The following is an 18,579-nucleotide window of genomic DNA, read 5'->3' as shown; positions in this document are numbered from 1 at the left end:
TGCAGAGGCTTTCCTTTTACCCAGGAGAACACCCAATGGATTATTTACCTATATGTCCTATTGACAGTAAATCCTCTATCCCACAGGTAACATTACAAACAGTCCCAGTCTTAAGGATATGCTAAATATATTAGCTTTAGCTAAACATGTTCAATTTAAGAATATTTTGTTGCACAACCCTAATATGGTACTCGGAGTATAGTTTAGTGAATAAAATACTACCAATAGGTCTATATTTTATTTGTGGTAGATAAATGCCATGTAAACAGTTGACTCTTCTTTACTGGTTGTGTCTCAGAAAGAAACACTTTATGAAAACAGTGCACAGTGATTTTGGAGGTTGTTGACAGGAAACAAAGAGGGGTCATTTGAACTTCCCTTTTCTTTGACAAGGTTTGCCCTCAGGTTAAAAACAACAGCTGTCTAACACCTACATACACTTTTCTATAAAGCCCCTTGTGCCTTTGAGGACCAGCAGACTTTCATATACAAAAGAAAAGTATTTTTTTATTTATATTTATTGTGATATTTAAAGCACCAATTTGATTTAGCATTTATCCACAACCAACCTTTGGCCTCATCAGACAGAACTATAGTTTGCTGTTTTTGGCACAAGCCCTCACCCAATCGCATCTAGTCTTTTTGCGAAATAGATTTCTTCTGAAATATCCCAGGAGCACTACATAAGAGTCCTATAGCTTCCCCTCGTCTTCCACTCGACTCTGGAGCAGGCTGGGTTGATCTGATGGTTGCCAACTCCTTTAAAAACAATGAATCTCAGGACGTTATTTCCACACTAATGTGTTGTTTTCAGATGTAATGTCACAACTGCAGCCAGGGTCATGGAGGCATGCTATCTATCTAGTGTATTTATAAAGTACAGCAATAACAGATCATATTAAATGAATGCGCTATGCTCACGAGCTATTCAAGGCTACTTATTCCCATCTCACATAGATATTAGGCTATTATAGGGTTATAACCTCACTCAGGTTTGTTTGTTTGAAAAATGGTGAAAATAAACAAAGCCTCAAAAGTAGAGCTAGTGTACAGGTTACTTAGTAAAGTACGGAAGTGAAGCAAGTTGTCATTAAAAAATAAATAAAAACAGGTTAATAAATAACCTACACACTGATGATGTCTACAGACTGTAGACTGCTCTTGTAAGGTCCTTTAGACAGGCCACAGTTTGTGCAACATAAAATAAAAGCAGAGAGTTCCCTGCAACCTGCATACTAAAATGATGTCAGCGGGCATGTCGGAGCCCCACAGCCAACCTCCCCGAATACACAGGGAAAGTGAGCGTCAAGAAGAAGGCGGGAGTAGAGGCCATTTCCGTGCGATTATTGGGCGTTAGCGTTGTCAATCACCCCACGGTGCGCTCCTATTGGCTGTACTCTTTCGCATTTATCGTGCCATCTCGCCGAGCTGCTGCTGTGTAATCGCAGGTAACTTTCTTACGATAGGCTTCCGCGAAATAACCTAGTTCTCGATGCGCGGTTTCTTTTAAGGGTTTTATTCGCACTAAACAAGGATTACCTTTACAGTTAGGTAGTTTCGTCCCTCAGACAACTACAGTACATTACCGATCCATTCTCTTCTTTGTTGGAGCAACCGATCTTTCAAAGGCGTTTGAAATCGGATACCCCTGGCGTTGAGGCCCTCACTTTGGGCGGAAGGATACGTTGTTGCGTCTGACAATGTGGACGGAGGTGGTGAAGATGTCTACGAGAAGAATGAAATCATCTCAGTTGTAACAACAAAAAGGGAAGACGCGAGATTAGTTACTATAATAGATTTGTTTGCTCACAGACTTGTTACACTGAAGCAAACACGTGGGTGCAGCGTGAAAAGCGGGCTTACCGGGACAAAAGGAAGACGTCCACAGTGCCCCAATGCGTTTCATGCGCGGAGGTCGAAATTCTCTTGAAGTTTTATGTTTTTTCCAATAGGAGACTTGGTTTTCTTTTTATTGTTGGATACTACACGCTTGGACTGAGGTAAACTAAGCACAATATGTTTGTGTTGTTGCACATTCTTTGCGCGTAATTTTGCCTGCGTTTTTCGAAAAGTTTTCGGGAATGTGTGGTTAAAGCGGGGGACGCAAGTTTTTGTCTGGATTGAGGTGTCGAGCCAAGTGTATGATGGTCTCCACACAGCGACCACGGAGGAAATTACTCCTTTGTTCTGCGAGCGGTCCAACATCATGTTTTACTCATCCACATGAGCCTACATTGTGTTTTGGCGTGTAGCTCAGCTGTTTGCGTTACGCCTAGTGAAAATGTGAAATATCGCCATAAGGGCCGTATTTTGGCTGAAGTTAAGTGTTGTAGGTCTCGGCTACATTATGTAGCATAGCTTATTAGCTATTGCTATCGGGGAAACAAACTTTCAATAAACGCCCCTGTGGCTTTTAAAACATCCCTTTATGGATGTGTCTGTGTCTGGCCACCAGCTAGACTTTATTTTATTGCACATTTGGCAGGAAATTCCTCTTGCTCCCACCCCCACCATCTTCTCCACTGAACTCCTAATGCTCGACCTGAACCCTAACATGAGAAAGAAAGAGATCAGTTGCTCGAACTTTTCTGCTTTGTCCTAAACACCAAGCTTGTTTTACGCACGTGTTTATTTCACCCCAGACCGCTAACCATGACTTGGTCAGGGTTTGAGCACAAATATAAGGCTACATTTATTGTAAACAGCATAGATGGTTTTGCCAGCATGATCAAATGGCCTTATATCGGCTCTAGTAGCCTATAGATTTAATGTTTCTCTCACAGGAGGACCACAGGCGTTTGTTTGTTGTCGTGACATTTGAATAGGCTATATCTGTAAAATCATAATATTAATAAGTCAAGACCAATGCCTCGACTTGTTATTGGGGTTTTTAGAATACTTTGCGTAGCCTGGATTATGATTCTGTAATATAGGCCTGAGTTAACTTTTCAGAGACCTCCAGATATTGTGTTTTTTTGTTGTTTTTTTCTTTAGCTGTTACAATCAGGTACCTAACTTCTAATTAAATTGTAGGATGACCTGTCTTCCCTGCTTGTGTTTGGTGACAAAGGCCCCTAATGTGCAGGCTTCAAATATTGATCCAGCAGAAGCTGGAGATGCCATTTTGTTATACTACTCCTCAAGTGTACGGATTAGGAGAATGGATTATTTTAATATGGCTACTTGTTTATGTTTATATTTTCAACGGCCTAGCCTACATCACCTAGTTTGTCCAAGGGATAACTTGCAAAGATTGATGTAGGTTTAGGTGTTATTTTGTGATTTTTGTGAAAATGACATTTAAAAATTTGCAATTGGTAGATTTTGGAACATTCATAAATATTTTTGGCTGTTGGCATATTTGAGAGAGGCTGTAAAAGTACACCACCTGTTGGTGTCCGAGTGCCTCTGTTCTCCTTATCGCTGGTTTCCTGTGAGCTGTGGAGAGGCGCTCTCTCAGCGGCCCTAGACACTGGAATGCAAAACACAGGGTAAATCCTGTGTTTATTCTCCGTGTCATTTGACAAGTTTTTTTTTTTTTTTTACTTGCCTGCAGTAATTTAGTAATAATATGTTAGCATACAGTCATTAGTTTTGCCTTTCACCCTTATTTCCTTTAACAAATTGTCCTAATAATACATCCTAATAATAACTGTAATGCAATGTACCAGTGATGGGCTGACTTGCCTTACTTGGTCTAAAATCAAATACAATTCATTGATGATTTTGTAGTGAATTTGACTAAAAGCTTTGTGCTTACTCCATGGTTGTGTCTTCCTCTCCTCCAGCTTGAGTTAGTCTTCTGATGATTTTGAGCTTTTGGGGGTGGGACAAGAGCTAATATGTTTATTATGGCTACACTTTGTTTTGCAACAAGTCTGTGCTGTCAACCCAACCAGAAATCAAAACAAGAATGTCATAATTATCTGTATTATCTAGGTTATGCCAAAGAGAAGATGAAATATGGTTTAGTGCTAATATTAGTGAGGTGAAAATGCAGGTAGACTGATTTGAACCTTTAACTGCTGCTTGTACCATTTCTGCTCTTGCCAAAGCCACTAAAGTCTGTCTACGCACATTTTCTCTCCTAGGGTTTATTAAGGCTAAGGGTTATGAACGAACAGCAGCAAAGAATGGCTGCAGTTGGAACAGACAAGGAACTAAGCGACCTCCTGGATTTCAGCGCGGTAAGACTGGGACAAAGCTTGTGGAGATGGGGGGGGTGATAGGTGGGCAAAATTGGGGTAAAGGGGAAAGGGGGAGGCAAGGGGCACAACCAGTGTGATTTGTTTTCATTGTGTTGTTTTTGGCCTTCGTTCTAGTAGCTGCGCAATTGGTGACGTTCCATGTGCTGACTTATATGAAATTTCTTTGGATGAACATGTAGGCCATATAATAACAAAGCAATGAAAACGATCAAGTAAAATTTCCAAATTATAATGGTATTCTATTCTGCATAACTTGCTTTAGACTTGATTGATAGGTTCTCATTGCTTTCTTTTCTATATTTTTGCCATTGTCAGATTTGCATGGACAAAACTGTTAGTGTATGGAAAATGGTACAGAGCAGCGGACCCCGTTTAAAAAGACGGAGACTGTTGAAGGCAAATTTTGGCTTTCGAGCTCCATTCAGTGTTGAACCTCTCGGGGTAGAGCGCTTCTTGTGGAGGGGCATGTGGGCGGTCCTCATTAGACACTGGGGTTTGTGTTAGAAATGCTCAGTCAGATTGATCTGCTGCCAATTTCCATCAACAGATGTTCATCCTAAATTTAACATTGAAAATGGTTGAAACTGTTGACAACTGAATGCACTAGAATTTTCCTCTTTGTTTGGTAGTTGGTCAGCCATGTGTGTTAGCTTAGGCAAGTCTAATCCAGTAGAAATAAAAGTTGACACAAGGTTCAGTTATTGGACAGATATTTTTCAACTGAAATGTGAATTGTCCATGACCCATTTTCAGAACGCTTTTTAATTTGGCTCTAGTCAGACATTTATAAACTAATTGGATCAAACCCATTTGACAGTATTTGTATGTTTTGTCTGAATATAGAAAATGTACGTGTAGACACTGATGCCTTTGTTGACACAAATCTGTCTCACACACTGAACTTGATACCTTTATTGCCCCTGAACCAATGTGTGAAGTGTGCTTGCCCTTCACTAAGAGTGCACTTCCTTTTGTCTTTTAGATGTTTGCCCCACCAGTAGCCAATGGAAAGAACAGGCCCATGACCCTTGCCAGCAGTCAGTTTGGTGGATCAGGTGAGTGCTTATGTATTTCTGTTGTATAGTAATTCAAAATCTGAAACCATTTCTTTACTCAAAACACAAATATAAATGATGGCTCAGGTATTATTTCTTTTAACTTATTTCTATACCCTCACGTTTGCTTTGTTTTTGTTGGTGCTGTGATGTGGGGCTTATAATCAAGCTTTCATGCTGTATTTTGACAGCTACCCGATTATCTCACCTCAGCCTATTCTCCTGTGTTTTGAGTGCAAAGTAGCAGCCACAAGTGAACCACTGTGGGCACCTTTAGGCCTTTGAGTGAGCGCTTCCCTCTTCCTGAATGTTATTAGTAAGCCGTGTTACTTTCATTCTGTCACCCTGCCAACCTTGTGTGTGAAATGGAGTCACACTCCCGGTGCTCCCCAGAGTGAGAACTTGGCCACTAAGGAACAAAGGCAAAAAGGGCTTATGGACTTGAAACGACTCCCCCACCCTGAATTGTAAAACACTCCTCCCCCAACTCTGCACAGGCCCTCACCCCCACTGATCTGCAGGAAATGGCTGGAGTTTGAGACAATGTCCCTCACCCACAGCTCCGAGCCTCTTAAACAGCCCAGCATGCCGCGAGTGGTCAAAGTGGAAGAGAGCTCTCAGTGAATAGAGGGATCAGCCAGGGAAAGGCCCAATCCTGTTTGTTTCTATTACAGCAGGCAATTACTCAGCACTGAGGAGTTAATTCCTCTGCCCCTCCTTATGTCCAAAAGTGTGGCCCCGGGTCATTGACACCCATTTTAATGTGATACTTGAAGCTGTCACAATGACTGCCTCATAGCCTCGTGCAACTTCAACCCTCAGTTTAACTGGACTTTAGACACAGCAGGAGCTGCTCCAGAGAATCTGACACAGTCCTGTGTGCCCTGACAGATGAACCTATGGTCTCCCGGTTTTATATCAGACTTTAAACATGTTACACCTCATACATGCAGCTGTGCTTCTCCCTATGTGTCTGGATGTCCCATCTCTATTCCACTTTTTAAATTTGGATTACTTTTCTTTTTGGACTCTGTCATCAATCTTCACCCCTCACTTCTTCATAAGAACTATATGCCTCAATTATTACCTTAAAACAAATAAGCTTCTTTTCTGATTTTGTTTTTTGAGGACATTTTCCCTCTTTTATATCAATTTTTGAGATGGCACTCTTGGCCCTGCTTGCCCAAAAGTTATTCAGTATAAAAGAACCAATATATAAAGAGGATGTTTTCGATTCTTCTCCAAAAATAATGTCCAAAACAGAGCAGCGACCGCCTCTAACGTCACATGTGCCGCTTGTATATTCAGTGACCTGCAGCGCGGGAACTGCAGCGAGCAGCTAGTGGCCGACCAGACCACCTCTATTCATCAACACAAAAGTGCTCAGAGGGGTGCTAATTGCATTAGGCGTCCTTGGCTCTTCCTCAGTGGCCAGAGTGGTGGTGAGCGGGAAGAGTGTGTCGGGAGAGGGCGGCCGTGCGGGTCATGGGCCTCAGGCGTCTCCTCTGTCACCTCTGCAGCTGCTGGCAGTGTGGCCAGCCCCCGACACACAAACACAGCACTAAATCACAACAAGATTGTGAATTTTGCATGTCATGGAAACAGAGCTGTCTGTAATGATGATAATAATAATAATGCTTTGGATTTATTTAGCACCTTGTAATCTACTTTTGTAGCCACATCTGCCCTGGCAAGGCTACCAATTTGAGCCATCGCCACTGATCATTCAGGTCCACACCACATTCATACTGGTAGGATAGATGTCTTGCTAAAGGACACAATAGCAGTATGCACAGGTTAAAGTGTAACCTATGTAACTTTATCTTCTATCCAACAATCTTATCTTCCAACTTTTGAGACAGTGAACAAGTGCTTTACTTATTGAGCCACTGTGTCAGTCCACTGCACTGTACACAGCAGGTTTAATGAAGTTGAGCTTTAAAAAAAAAAAGCCTGACATTATGGTTATTTTCTTGCAACCTTTAGACTGAGCAGAGAGACAATACTTTGAGTACAGACATCAAGCCTGGTTATTTTTAACTACACATTTTTGATATCAGATAATTAATCTTTTAACAACATGCAACATTTAGCAAAATGTATTTGAATATTTTTGGCTTCCTGTAGTTGCACTAAATAGCTCTTAAAAATAAGCCACTGCAAAACAAATGTGTGTTTTTGGCAGAGCGTGGTTCTCCTGGGTTGGCAGTGTGTCAGTGTCACCTCAGCAGCTCTTCACCTTGTTTTAATTGGCTCCAAGTTAATTACTCCACTAAGTGTGAAACAATGTTGTCAGACTTCTCCTGCTCCGCCATGTTTTCACTCCATCCTCTGCACCCCTGCTGACCAAATGGGGCTTCACAGCGTCTTGGAGGCTGCAGTGAGCCAGTAAACATGAAGTTTGCACTCTGTGGAGTTTGGAGTTTACATTTCAACAGGATTATTAACAAAAGATGAAGATGGTTACGATATTGTGTGTATGATACTGTTGTGGCATTTTAAGCAAAGGTGCTGCCTTTGGGCAGTGCTGACCGTGACTGAGGCTGATGTGTTGAAGGCCTTTCTCCTTATTGTGGATGCCACGAGCATCGGCTCCATAGATCAGGGCTGTCGCAGCACGTGTAGGTGCTTGCACCGCTCTGTTAGTCTCATCACTCATTCTCTGTCTCTGCCGGCTGCTGATCTGCCTGGACCCCTCTCTCTCTCCCCTTGCTTTTCCTTCCACTTGCTCCAGCCCTCTTTTGCTTTCTCACACACATTTTTTTAATTAGGCAAAAATCAAAGACTAAATATGAATATTCATAAGGAAGCCACATTAATATGCACAATTATGCAAATCAGCATGCAATTAAGCCTTGTGTCTCTAGAGAGCCTGGATAGCATTAGTGCAGAAGACAGGGAGAAAAGGATGATGGGGGTATTTTGGAGTTTTCTGCTCCACTAGTCTTTTGGCTCAGTGTTTCCTTTGTGCCATTTGCGGGTTGTTTCTTTACCTTTTAAAAAAAAAAAAAAAAAAAACAATAAATTATGTTTTTGTTGATGGTTCAATGGATTGAGATTGAGAGTAAGACGGTAGCTCCATAACTGCTGAAATGCAGCCAGTACTATGTATATTTGTGTAATATTCCTCTGTGCCTACTTAATAACATGATATGTTTAGAAAAGGACATCCTAACCATAGGGATTTTTGACTTACCTGCCTAGACTTGTTGTTCCCTTGTTACCCATTTGACCTTCATAATAACAAAGATGTTTGAATGTTTTATCTTTTTCAGCGATAGATGAGCGCAGTGGCTCTGGGTCCTGGGGATCAGCTGAACAGAACAGTCCTTCCTTCAGTCAAGGACGGGTAATATATACACACACAATTCTTAATGTTAGAGAATTGAATTGTGCTACTTAAAACATGCATTGCATCGACTGACTCAAACGGCTTTTTGCACAATTTGCAATTAGATTTTTAGTCAATTTCTTTTCTCCCTAAAACTTGGCTCGCAGTTCATACTTGGCCAGCTCCGTGCTAGCCAAGAACCTCAGTTGAAGCCCACCGGTAATTGCGGTTTTACATTCACCGTAACCATCTTGGCACAAGTTTGTGTAAATACAAGGAAGAGGGGGGTGAAAAAGATGCAGGAAGCTTTGATTACCACAAGTTGATAATTAAGGATGTCTGTTAGAATCTCTGGAGCTGATGTAGATTTATTTGGCATTGATCCTGTAGAAAGTAGAGTTTTAGGTGTGCTTGCAAAAACTGCCTCACCTCGAGGGATTGTTAGCATTTTCTTTTCCTTTTTAAAATGCAGCGCTGAGCTTCATCTTTCTATAAATTTTTCCAGGGTTACACTGAAGGATCTCACTACAGCGAGCATGAGGCCTTGTCCTCTCCTTTCCTCAGTTCTGGCATCACAGGTACATACTTCTTATTCTTTTAATTGGAATAAGGTAAATAAGTAATAAGTAAAGACAATATGTCCACACTGTAACCAGGGCCTTTATTTTGTATTATTACACCTTGTTCTAAACAGCATTTTATTGCCTTTATACAATTGTCAATGTTTTACCTTAACTTTGTAAAAAAAAAAAAAAAAAAAAAAAAAAGGCATATCACATGAGTATAAAATAAAAAGTTGTTTTAAAAAAAGCCTTTAGACCCATTTAATAGTAAGTATAAATAGAATATATGTAGATAATAATAATAATAATAATAATAATAATAAGCAAGTTAATTTATAAGCATGAAATGTTTTGACCCAAAAAGTGTTTTCTGCATGGCAAGCTATGTATGTGTCTACATGTGTGTCTGTGTTCATTCGTTAAATGTTAGGGATGTTGGTGCATTGACGCGGAAACCTTCCCCAGGGTTTTGTCTGGCAGGCTGCTTTATGCAGCTGAGCGAACTGAAATAGGGGATCTTGCGATAAAAAAATGCTGACAACTTTTCATAAGTTTAATAATTTGGTCTTGGGCAAGTTAAAATTGTTATATGTATATATTTTTATTTTTAGGTAAAAGTGAGAGGCCACCTTACCCTCCATTTGGAAGCCAGGTAAGTTTGTCATCATGCATGGCCAAATTTATTTTAATTAATAGATAATGGCATTGATTTTAATTTATCCTGTGTCCTGTAGCCTGGGTTTCTTCCGAGCGACATAGCGTTGCCAAGCCCGGATGCCATGTCTCCCTCTGGTCTGAAATCCAGCTCCCAGTTTTACCCCTCGTACACTAACAATCCAAGGAGAAGGCCTACCGAGAGCAGCATAGGTAGGTGGACATGCACAACATTCATTCATTTGCATTTTGGCGTAATGGTCTTTCTTTTTATATATATATATTTTTAGATGGATATACACACACACACACAGATTATTATAATTTTTTATTTATTTTATTTTTTTTCGTAATAGCTATTTTCAATAAAGTTCCTGAGTAATGGACATACATAAAGCTGTGTTTGAGGACTGTAGTGCAGCATTGGCATCAGTAATTGAGATGATAATAATTTCTGCTATGTTGTTATGCTATGTTGCTGAAAAAGAATGAGTCCTACAACATGTCAGCCTCAGAATATTGGCCATTCAGAGGTTTAAAAATCACTAAAGACATCGCCCACAGAAAAACCTCTATCGATTGCTAATATCTTTTCACTGATTTCATGGGCTTTAACACCATGTATATTGTGTGTATTACTCTCACATGTGGACCAGTGTACTACATTGTTCTGTGTTTTTTTTTTTTTTTTTTCTATGCCTGGTGAACAGACTCTCAGCCAAAGAAGATTCGGAAACCCCCTGGCCTGCCATCCTCGGTGAGACCTTTTTTCTGGTCGTCTTCACAGCATTTGGCTCCTCTCTTTTCTCTTTCTCTCTTCGCTAACACTGTTCGCTTATGGGCTCTGATCACGCATTGCAGATGCACACATGCACAGACAGCTCCGTTGTATTACTGAGTGAGGCAGTGATATTGGGCTTGAGCCCGGTCTGACAGAGTCTGGTAGTGGTTGTTTGTTTTTAGCAATTTGAGGTAAACTTGTCGTTTCATGTAGCCTACTATTTGCTATCAGGTTTCAGTTGGGCATGATTAGCCATTTTAATGTCACTATTGTGAAGTTAATTTCCATCCACTTTCTAGTAATACTTTCCATCGGAATGAAAAGCTAGAAGTTTTCAATGTGGTGGTACCTGGTGGTAGAGACTGTAGAAAGCTCTAGAAAAAAGCTGTAGGCGTGAATTATGGACTGTCACCGTAATTATTGTTAAATGTGTCCAAATCCAAATCTGAGCTGTCCTCTTTGTTGTGATTAACTTAGAATATTGTTGCTAGTATTATAACTATTATGAATAATATTCAAGTATTTTGAGTATGTTTCCAAAAGTTTAAGATTTTATATCTGGGCGTAAATGTGCAGTTTGTTCTGCATGACTCTGATAATTCAGAAAAGTTAAGTATTTTTGGACAGTCCAGTGCTTGTAGACAAACGTTTCCTATTCTGTGTGTTGTTTACCCTACTATGTCCCACCCCTTGCTCTGGGTGTCTAAACCTCAGCTGTTTGGCACAGTGTGAATGATAGCTGCGTGCTTTTAGTCCGAATGATGAGTTATTTGTGTGTGAACCCCCCCTCCCCCACCCTCTGCCAGCCTCCGCCTTACCACATGATGGCCTGGGTGGGCCTCCCCCTGTGAGTGACCCAGTTGTGAGACGCAGTGCTGCGAGGCCTCTTACCCGTGTCTGAGCCCAGATTAATGACTGCTGATGATCCACTCCTACACTTACATTGTGCCACCTTTAACATCCATGCATTTTTTTTACTCAAATGTAGCCTGTCATCCACATCTCGGACTTTTGTATCCTGCTCAAACTACACCCAAGTGTCACCTGCAGCAGCCCTCTGTGGAGGGACAGTCCTCTGGTCACATTTAGACCTTGTGCGTTAATGCTTTGAGTTTAGTTTGTTAATCTAGCCCCGGCCCCTGCTACTGCCCACGCTCCTCTAGCGCAGAGATGGTTGCATGGTCATAACCTGAATTACATTAAACCCCTATTAGTGGAGGATTTTACCCTAGAAATCCCTTTTCTTCCTGAGAATACAATTATCCTGCAGCAACCATCATTGTGTAGAGCTCTGTTCACGTATAAAGCAGCAGGAATCACTCAACATTGTTCCTCATGAAAGAACAACTCAAAGCCTATTGTTAAATGAAGCCATCTCCATCATGTTTTCCCCTGAATTAACTGTGATCATTTAAATCCCTTGTTTCCTTCACACTCCCCTGGCCATATCAGGCTTTGTTTAAGTCATTTAGATTACCTTCTCCTGTCCCCCTCAACAGCCCTTATCTCCCTACCATTTCATAAATCATCAGGGCTTCATTTTTCCCCTCAGCCCCCCTTGCCCCTTTACCACCCCCTACCCACCGCAATCTCTCTTCCTCCTCTCCTTCTCCCTCTCGCAGTGACTGGATCCCAGCCCCCATCTCTCTGCCTCCTCTCCCTCTCCTCAGCCCAGCTGCCTGTGGAGTTGGATGTGGTCCAGGAACAGGCAGATGGCTCTGTAATTAGAAGTGCATCTCTCCATTCCCTTTCCACTTCTCCCTGTTAAATCAAATTACAGAAAAAATCCCTTCTCTGGATTAGCATTCTTTGCAGCATAGCATCCATTCTCTCCCTTCCTCTTTCCGCCATTCTAAACGGAAGGGAAAGATGGACCAAAGTGTCAGGAAATGTAGGACTCTGCGTCCGTCCCGAATCTGATTTATTTTAAGAACTGAAGAACAATAAGTCACTTCCATGGGCATTATTTAAGTATTTAATGTATTATTGTTTTTCAGTGTTGTTATGGCAGTCCATTTGAGTGAGTGAATATTTCTCCTGGTTGTCACACGCCATGTTGTTAGTTGGACGGTGGCTGTGGAGTGAGTGTTGCTGCTGAATGCATGGTATGTGTGTAGCTGATACTGCTGGTCAGAGGGAGGGGCTGCAGTGTCACTGGGTCTTGGGCTGAGAGGAAGTGCTCACTGTGCTTTGGGATCTGCTCGTCAGTGCCCAGCGTGCCATGGCCGCTGTGTTCTTCGTCACAGGCCCAGCGCCTGGCTCTCCTGCACATGGGCTCCTTCTTGCCATCTTGTGGCCACATGCGGCTACAATTGATTTTTTTTTTGCTTGTAGATTCTCCCTTTTCATGTTGATTATTGATGAAACCAGAAAGTAAATAAATAATTGTGCACTATTACACTGTTCTTAGGTGTATGCTTCCACATCTGGTGATGAGTATGCCAGAGACAGCAGCGGATATCCTGGTGCTAAATCTGGAGCTGTCTACCCAGGCTCTTTCTACATGCAAGGTAATGCTCCTCTTATGTAGATGCCAAAACAATTCAGTAATGATAATAACATATTTTAATGTATTAATATGTGCTCCACTAAATATGAGGCTGCATTTATTTACAAATATTTCTGACTCTAGAAGATCCCTGGTCATCTTCTGGATACTCTGCCATGCTCGGCAATGCCCACCTTGGTCAGCCAGGTTCTTTCTCTGCGTTAAATCCACAGGACAGGATGGTGAGTAGAGCTGGATACTTATGTGATCAGATGTCTTAAGAAATTTATCCTAATGAAGTGTTCCCCACAGAACTATCCTCTACATGGCAGTGAGGTCAACGGCTTTCACCCAGCCCCCACAACCTACAGTCACACACCCGCTATCAACGGGGAAGGCATCATGGGTGAGAACCTTCTTAATGTTTTTGTTTGTCACTGTCAGAATGACCAATATTCCCACTTATTCTGTAGATTTCAAACTTTATTTGAAATGTTTTGGGTTTTTTTAAATTTTATTTTGCTTGCAGCTACTCGAGGCACTACCGCTGGCAGCTCAGGCGATGAAATTGGCAAAGCTCTTGCCTCAGTAAGTGTTGTTATACAGAATGTTTGGTGTTTGCCGTGTAAACGTGTTTGCCCCAAATATATACTTTCAATTTTGAAATGAAAGCAAACTAAATTATGGATGCAATTTTTTTTTTTTAACCTTCAGATTTACCCGTCGGACCATAACAGTAATAACTTCTCATCAGCCCCATCAACACCTGGGTCTCCTCAGGGAATTACAGGTATTCTCAGGTTCACATGCATATGTTTTTGCTGATTATGTATTTGTAGGGTTGATTTGTGTGTGAAGTTTTAAAACAATTGTACACAATGTTTACTAATTTAAGTAAACATTGATTCACACTAAAGACACACTTGACAAACCTTTTCCATATTTAAAGCTGAATGTTTCGTTGCTGATTGCAATTGTGTCATTTGGGTAATTCAGGTGAATCTAATCTGTTCTTGCTCTCAGCTTGTCAGTAAAATTGGTTATAAACCGCCATATTTTTGGCATCAGATCTATTTACTTAATGTAGCCAGTTTGATTGCAGTCTTGTTTTTGGCTTACAAAAAAGGGTGGAAATTGAATAAAAAGCACATGAAGCACAATAGTTTGAGTGCAGTGCCACCTGGTGTTGAGTAATGCACAATGTGCCTGCACATTTCTCTGTAGGAGCTCAATCTCAGTGGCAAAGGCCTACCACACCCAGCTATGAAGGGCAGCCTCATGCACTGGTATGTAATACTTATGTAGTACTCATTATAATGATTTAAATTGGACACCAATCTCACTGAATATTCTTGTATCTTGTGTCTGTTGTAGCAGAATAAAATGGAGGATCGTTTAGAAGAGGCCATACATGTACTGCGTAGTCATGCTGTTGGCCAGGCCCCTGGTTTGGAGGGTGCCCACCCCGACATGCACAACCTGCTGTCCGCTGTGCACAATGGGGCCCTTGGGGGCCTCTCTCCAGCTTTCCCCAGCGCCAGTCTTGCTTTGAGCAACAGACATCCTGCAATGGTGAGTAATTTCAAAATTGTTTGCAAAAGAAATCAAATTTGTCACCTGGCCATGGTCTGTACTTATTCACCTACGCTTCAGATTTAAAGTTTTGAATTTAAAAGACCTTATTGTGAATTTTCCATTGTTTTTGTGTCAGGGTGGAAAAGATGAGGAGGCCGCAGGTCTTCCTCCAAGCAGCACTCTTCTCCACGGTCATCACGCATCTGGACCCACACAGTCAGCTGGGCAGCCTGAAGGCTTTAGCAGTAAGCCACAAATAAGTGCATAATATTGAATTCTTCTGCATGGTTCACTGTGTAACCCCTATGTGCGGTGGTAGGTCTCCCTGGAGGCATGTCCCGCTCCACACACTCCTCCAGCAGCTCTGACATCAAGAGAGAGGACAAGGAAGATGACGAAAATTCATCAGTGGCAGACAAATCAGATGATGAGAAGAAGGATTCTAAAGCCCGCAGCCGCAGCAGGTAAGAATGGATAAAATTAGCATAATTATATTAAGGCAGCTATTTTATCCCACAAAGGTGGAATGTACATGTTTAGTGAAACCATACAGAAATCATTTCATTTGATACATATTGGATTCCTAATGTATTCTGTTTAAAAACATAAGCTAACTTGTGTGTGCCCGACTAGTATCCCAGTCATTGTTAAGCTATAACTGTGTTGACAAACCCTTCCCTCATGTCACGTTACAGAAAGGAGGCGTTCGCCCTCCAGATGATGTCTGCCCTTTCAGATCCGAAAGATGATGAGTAAGCTTCTTTACTAGAGAATAATTTTCTGTGTTTATGGGCTTATGCTGCATTTAAAGTTTACTTACATTTAGTATATAAACACTTTTTAGTATCTAGAAAATGACAGACATAGTCAAATAACATGTGACAATTCTTTACACCAATTAGTAGTGAACAACAACAAAAAATTTAACTACCATGAAGAATCACAGCCACCACTATGTAGAATACAAAATGCTTCACAACAAATTCACATGCAGTGTTCTTTAAAAGAATTATATCCACCTTTTGTGGGATGAAAATTCTGCTTTTTCTTCATCAGTGGGACTTAGTGGTTTCCACTTCTTTCACTTTCCTGTAATATTCAGTCATTTTCACACATCATTTTAGTGACTTGGGTAGAGATTGTAATTCTCTAGCCCTAAAAACATTTGTGTTTAATTGCATTGATGGCTTCATCACATTGCTCATATCTGTGATCAGTCAGTGTAATGAAGACGATGAGGACTTGCCCCCTGAGGTGAAGCTGGAGCGCGAGAGGGAACGGCGAGTTGCTAACAATGCCCGCGAGCGCCTCAGAGTACGAGACATCAATGAGGCGTTTAAGGAGCTTGGGAGAATGTGCCAGCTGCACCTCAGCCATGACAAACCTCAGACCAAACTCCTCATCCTGCACCAAGCTGTCAACGTCATCCTCAATTTAGAACAACAAGTCAGAGGTCAGTCTGCCAGCAGCACACAGTGATGTACCTGTAGGATTGTTAAGCATCAAGCTTTGTCCTCCTGTTCTTTTAGAGCGCAACCTTAACCCTAAGGCAGCATGTTTAAAGCGTAGAGAAGAGGAGAAGGTATCTGGTGTTGTGGGCGAATCTCAAATGCAGCTCTCAGGAGGTCATCCGAGCATGCCAGGCGATGGCCACAACTCGGTCGGTCACATGTAACACAAGGTGGGCTTTACGCTATTACTGTTGTCCTTCAGAATATACGTTCTATGTTGTTTTTTGTTTTTTTCTTTTTTTTCCACTTTGCTAATGCCATGTTGATTTCTGCCTTTTCCAGATCTGACGGTGTTTTCTAGCCTGTTGGAGGATGTGGCCTTAACAGTTTGCTTCCACCCATTATTCTGTGTGTAAATGTGGACATGTATGTGTATTGTCCATTCAAGTCCCAAGATACTCATTTACACGCACACATGCATACTGCCAAACTGACTTAGCACGTTCAGCGCACTCCCAACCATAACTACAAACTCAAATGTGAAGAACTTTTTTAGTTTTGCTTTGTTTTATACATGTAAAGCGTTTTGGTTTTCATATTTGGTTTCCACAAATGGAGGGAACCCCAGAGTACTTTTGTCCTGCCACAGATTGGGACTACACACTGCCAAGAGGTACTCTGACCAGAGAGAGACCTGAACACAAATTTAATCAAGGATTTGTGCCTATTTGTTACATGTTTTCTATTTGACATTTAAGCAAATTGCTTTACATGCGAGGAACATTTATTGTGAGGGATTGCTTATATGTATGAGCAATTATTTTTAATGTATGTCATTCCCAGTGTGATGGTACAGTCTTACATATGTTATGTAACCAAGCCCATTGTTTATTGTCCTATTCAGTTACTTTTCATAATCTTGTCTACAGAAGATTGGGAAACATGTTTAAAGGGTCAGAAGGGAAAAGGACAATGTTTTGATTGTGCTAGTAGACACCCTGGCCCAGAGACAGTCAGAGATTGATCCCCAGTGTTTTCACAGATGTCTGGAGACCACAGACTAAAGAGGATAAATTATTCATATGGTAGAATAAGTCAATAACAAACTGTTTTTACTTTCCACTGACCACAAAAGGTATTACATCAGTAATCTTTATATTAGGGTCATTTTTGTATCGTGCTTGCAAGCATACAAATGTAGTTTGTAGGGGAAAAGGTTGAATTAAAAAACTGCATATTTCAGTCCTTTTCACCCTGGAAATAGCCAATGGAAATGAATTGGGACTGATTTCCTGCTAACTTTTACATCAGGTGCTGTTATTTCCCGTGAATCAAATATATTTTGAGAAATTCCAAATTATTTGGTTTTAAGATCTACACCAGTTAGTTTAGCCTCTGTGCGACATTGGCTTACATTAACAAAATGAGCATTCCCAGAAAAGGCTCGACTTCTTATGAAGTTTGTCCACACTTTGGTGTGAAATGTAAATTCACTTACGCTAACATTACTCAGTTATGTTTCTTTGTCAGATTTAAATATATATAAATATATATTTTTTGTTAGTCTATACATTGTAGATTTTTTACATAAATGGCAATATTAGTTTGAACTTTAGTGTATTGTAGATGAGCTGAAAAAGGGGATATTTCACATTTTAATGAAATTGTAAAAAACATTTGAACGTGGGTGGCAGTGGAAAAAGGCAAACAGTGATAAATGAAAATGTATTGAGTATAGTGTATCCTTTATTCCTGTTTAATTTTAAAAGGCCTATGAGCAGTGTCCATGTCCCACTGTGGGGTGTGAGCACAGTGAAACACCAAGGCAAATGCAGAAAGGGATTTTTCTCAAACATTATGCAACTGGTTCTTGAATGTAGCTACCATAAATATTAATCGCCTTGAATTTTTTTGTTTGTTGTCTCCTTGGCGTTTTTGTCCATCTTTTCCTAATCTCTGCCCTGACCAAGTGGCTTATAGTGGGGCAGGATCCTGCACACTTAAGGAGGTGGATTCTGACATTTGGTTGCAAGGTAAAATTATAATATGAGAACAAAACAGTATTATTGTAATGTTATTCCCATTTTGTCATGTTGTAAATGATTTTACCAACATGTAATCACAAATGGGAGTATTTTGTGTTTAATTTCTACAAAAGAGATGAAGACCTATACAAATCAATAGTGTGGCCTTTTCATTCTCAAGACTTAAGATGTCATGATGGGAGAGTGATACCTTATCAGTGCCTGAAATTGTATTTTCATTGAAAACAAGTTTATTTTGTGAACCATATCATTTCATTTATCTTGGAGATTAAAAGGTACTTGTTCATTCCCAACTTGACTTTCTCCTAATGCTTTTTCAGTTTCCAGGAAGAGGTTTAAATCTTTAAATGAGATTTTCTTTCTGTGTATCTAGTAAATAAATGTTATGTAGAGCTTGTTAAGTTTTTATTCATTTGTTTTCAACTGGA

The 18,579-nt window shown here is 40.7% G+C and overlaps 1 protein-coding gene across 7 annotated transcripts; it reads left to right on the top strand.

Annotated features, from left to right (window-relative positions):
* Window positions 1–1,430: 1,430 nt before the first annotated feature.
* On the top strand, window positions 1,431–18,548 carry tcf3b (transcription factor 3b). 7 transcript variants are annotated; one of them, XM_033991978.2, is made up of 21 exons: window positions 1,431–2,000; window positions 4,092–4,187; window positions 5,191–5,263; window positions 8,539–8,612; window positions 9,100–9,172; window positions 9,769–9,809; window positions 9,892–10,024; window positions 10,522–10,568; window positions 13,003–13,102; window positions 13,225–13,322; window positions 13,393–13,486; window positions 13,610–13,668; window positions 13,795–13,870; window positions 14,305–14,366; window positions 14,455–14,652; window positions 14,792–14,900; window positions 14,975–15,119; window positions 15,351–15,407; window positions 15,873–16,108; window positions 16,185–16,336; window positions 16,449–18,548. In XM_033991978.2, the coding sequence occupies exons 2-20, from the start codon at window positions 4,113–4,115 to the stop codon at window positions 16,328–16,330; spliced, it is 1,896 nt and encodes a 631-aa protein (XP_033847869.1). In that variant the 5' UTR covers window positions 1,431–2,000; window positions 4,092–4,112; the 3' UTR covers window positions 16,331–16,336; window positions 16,449–18,548. The 7 variants fall into 7 exon arrangements, with proteins under 7 accessions (XP_033847869.1, XP_055077037.1, XP_033847872.1 ...); XM_055221062.1 differs by having other exon boundaries at window positions 1,449–2,000; window positions 13,228–13,322; window positions 14,458–14,652; XM_033991981.2 differs by having other exon boundaries at window positions 1,450–2,000; window positions 13,228–13,322.
* Window positions 18,549–18,579: the final 31 nt, after the last annotated feature.

The sequence above is a fragment of the Periophthalmus magnuspinnatus genome, chromosome 4 (genome assembly GCF_009829125.3).
Source record: "Periophthalmus magnuspinnatus isolate fPerMag1 chromosome 4, fPerMag1.2.pri, whole genome shotgun sequence".
Classification (NCBI taxonomy): Eukaryota; Metazoa; Chordata; class Actinopteri; order Gobiiformes; family Gobiidae; genus Periophthalmus; species Periophthalmus magnuspinnatus.
Note: the sequence above shows the minus strand (reverse complement) of the source record. Positions and strands in the feature narration are given on the sequence as shown.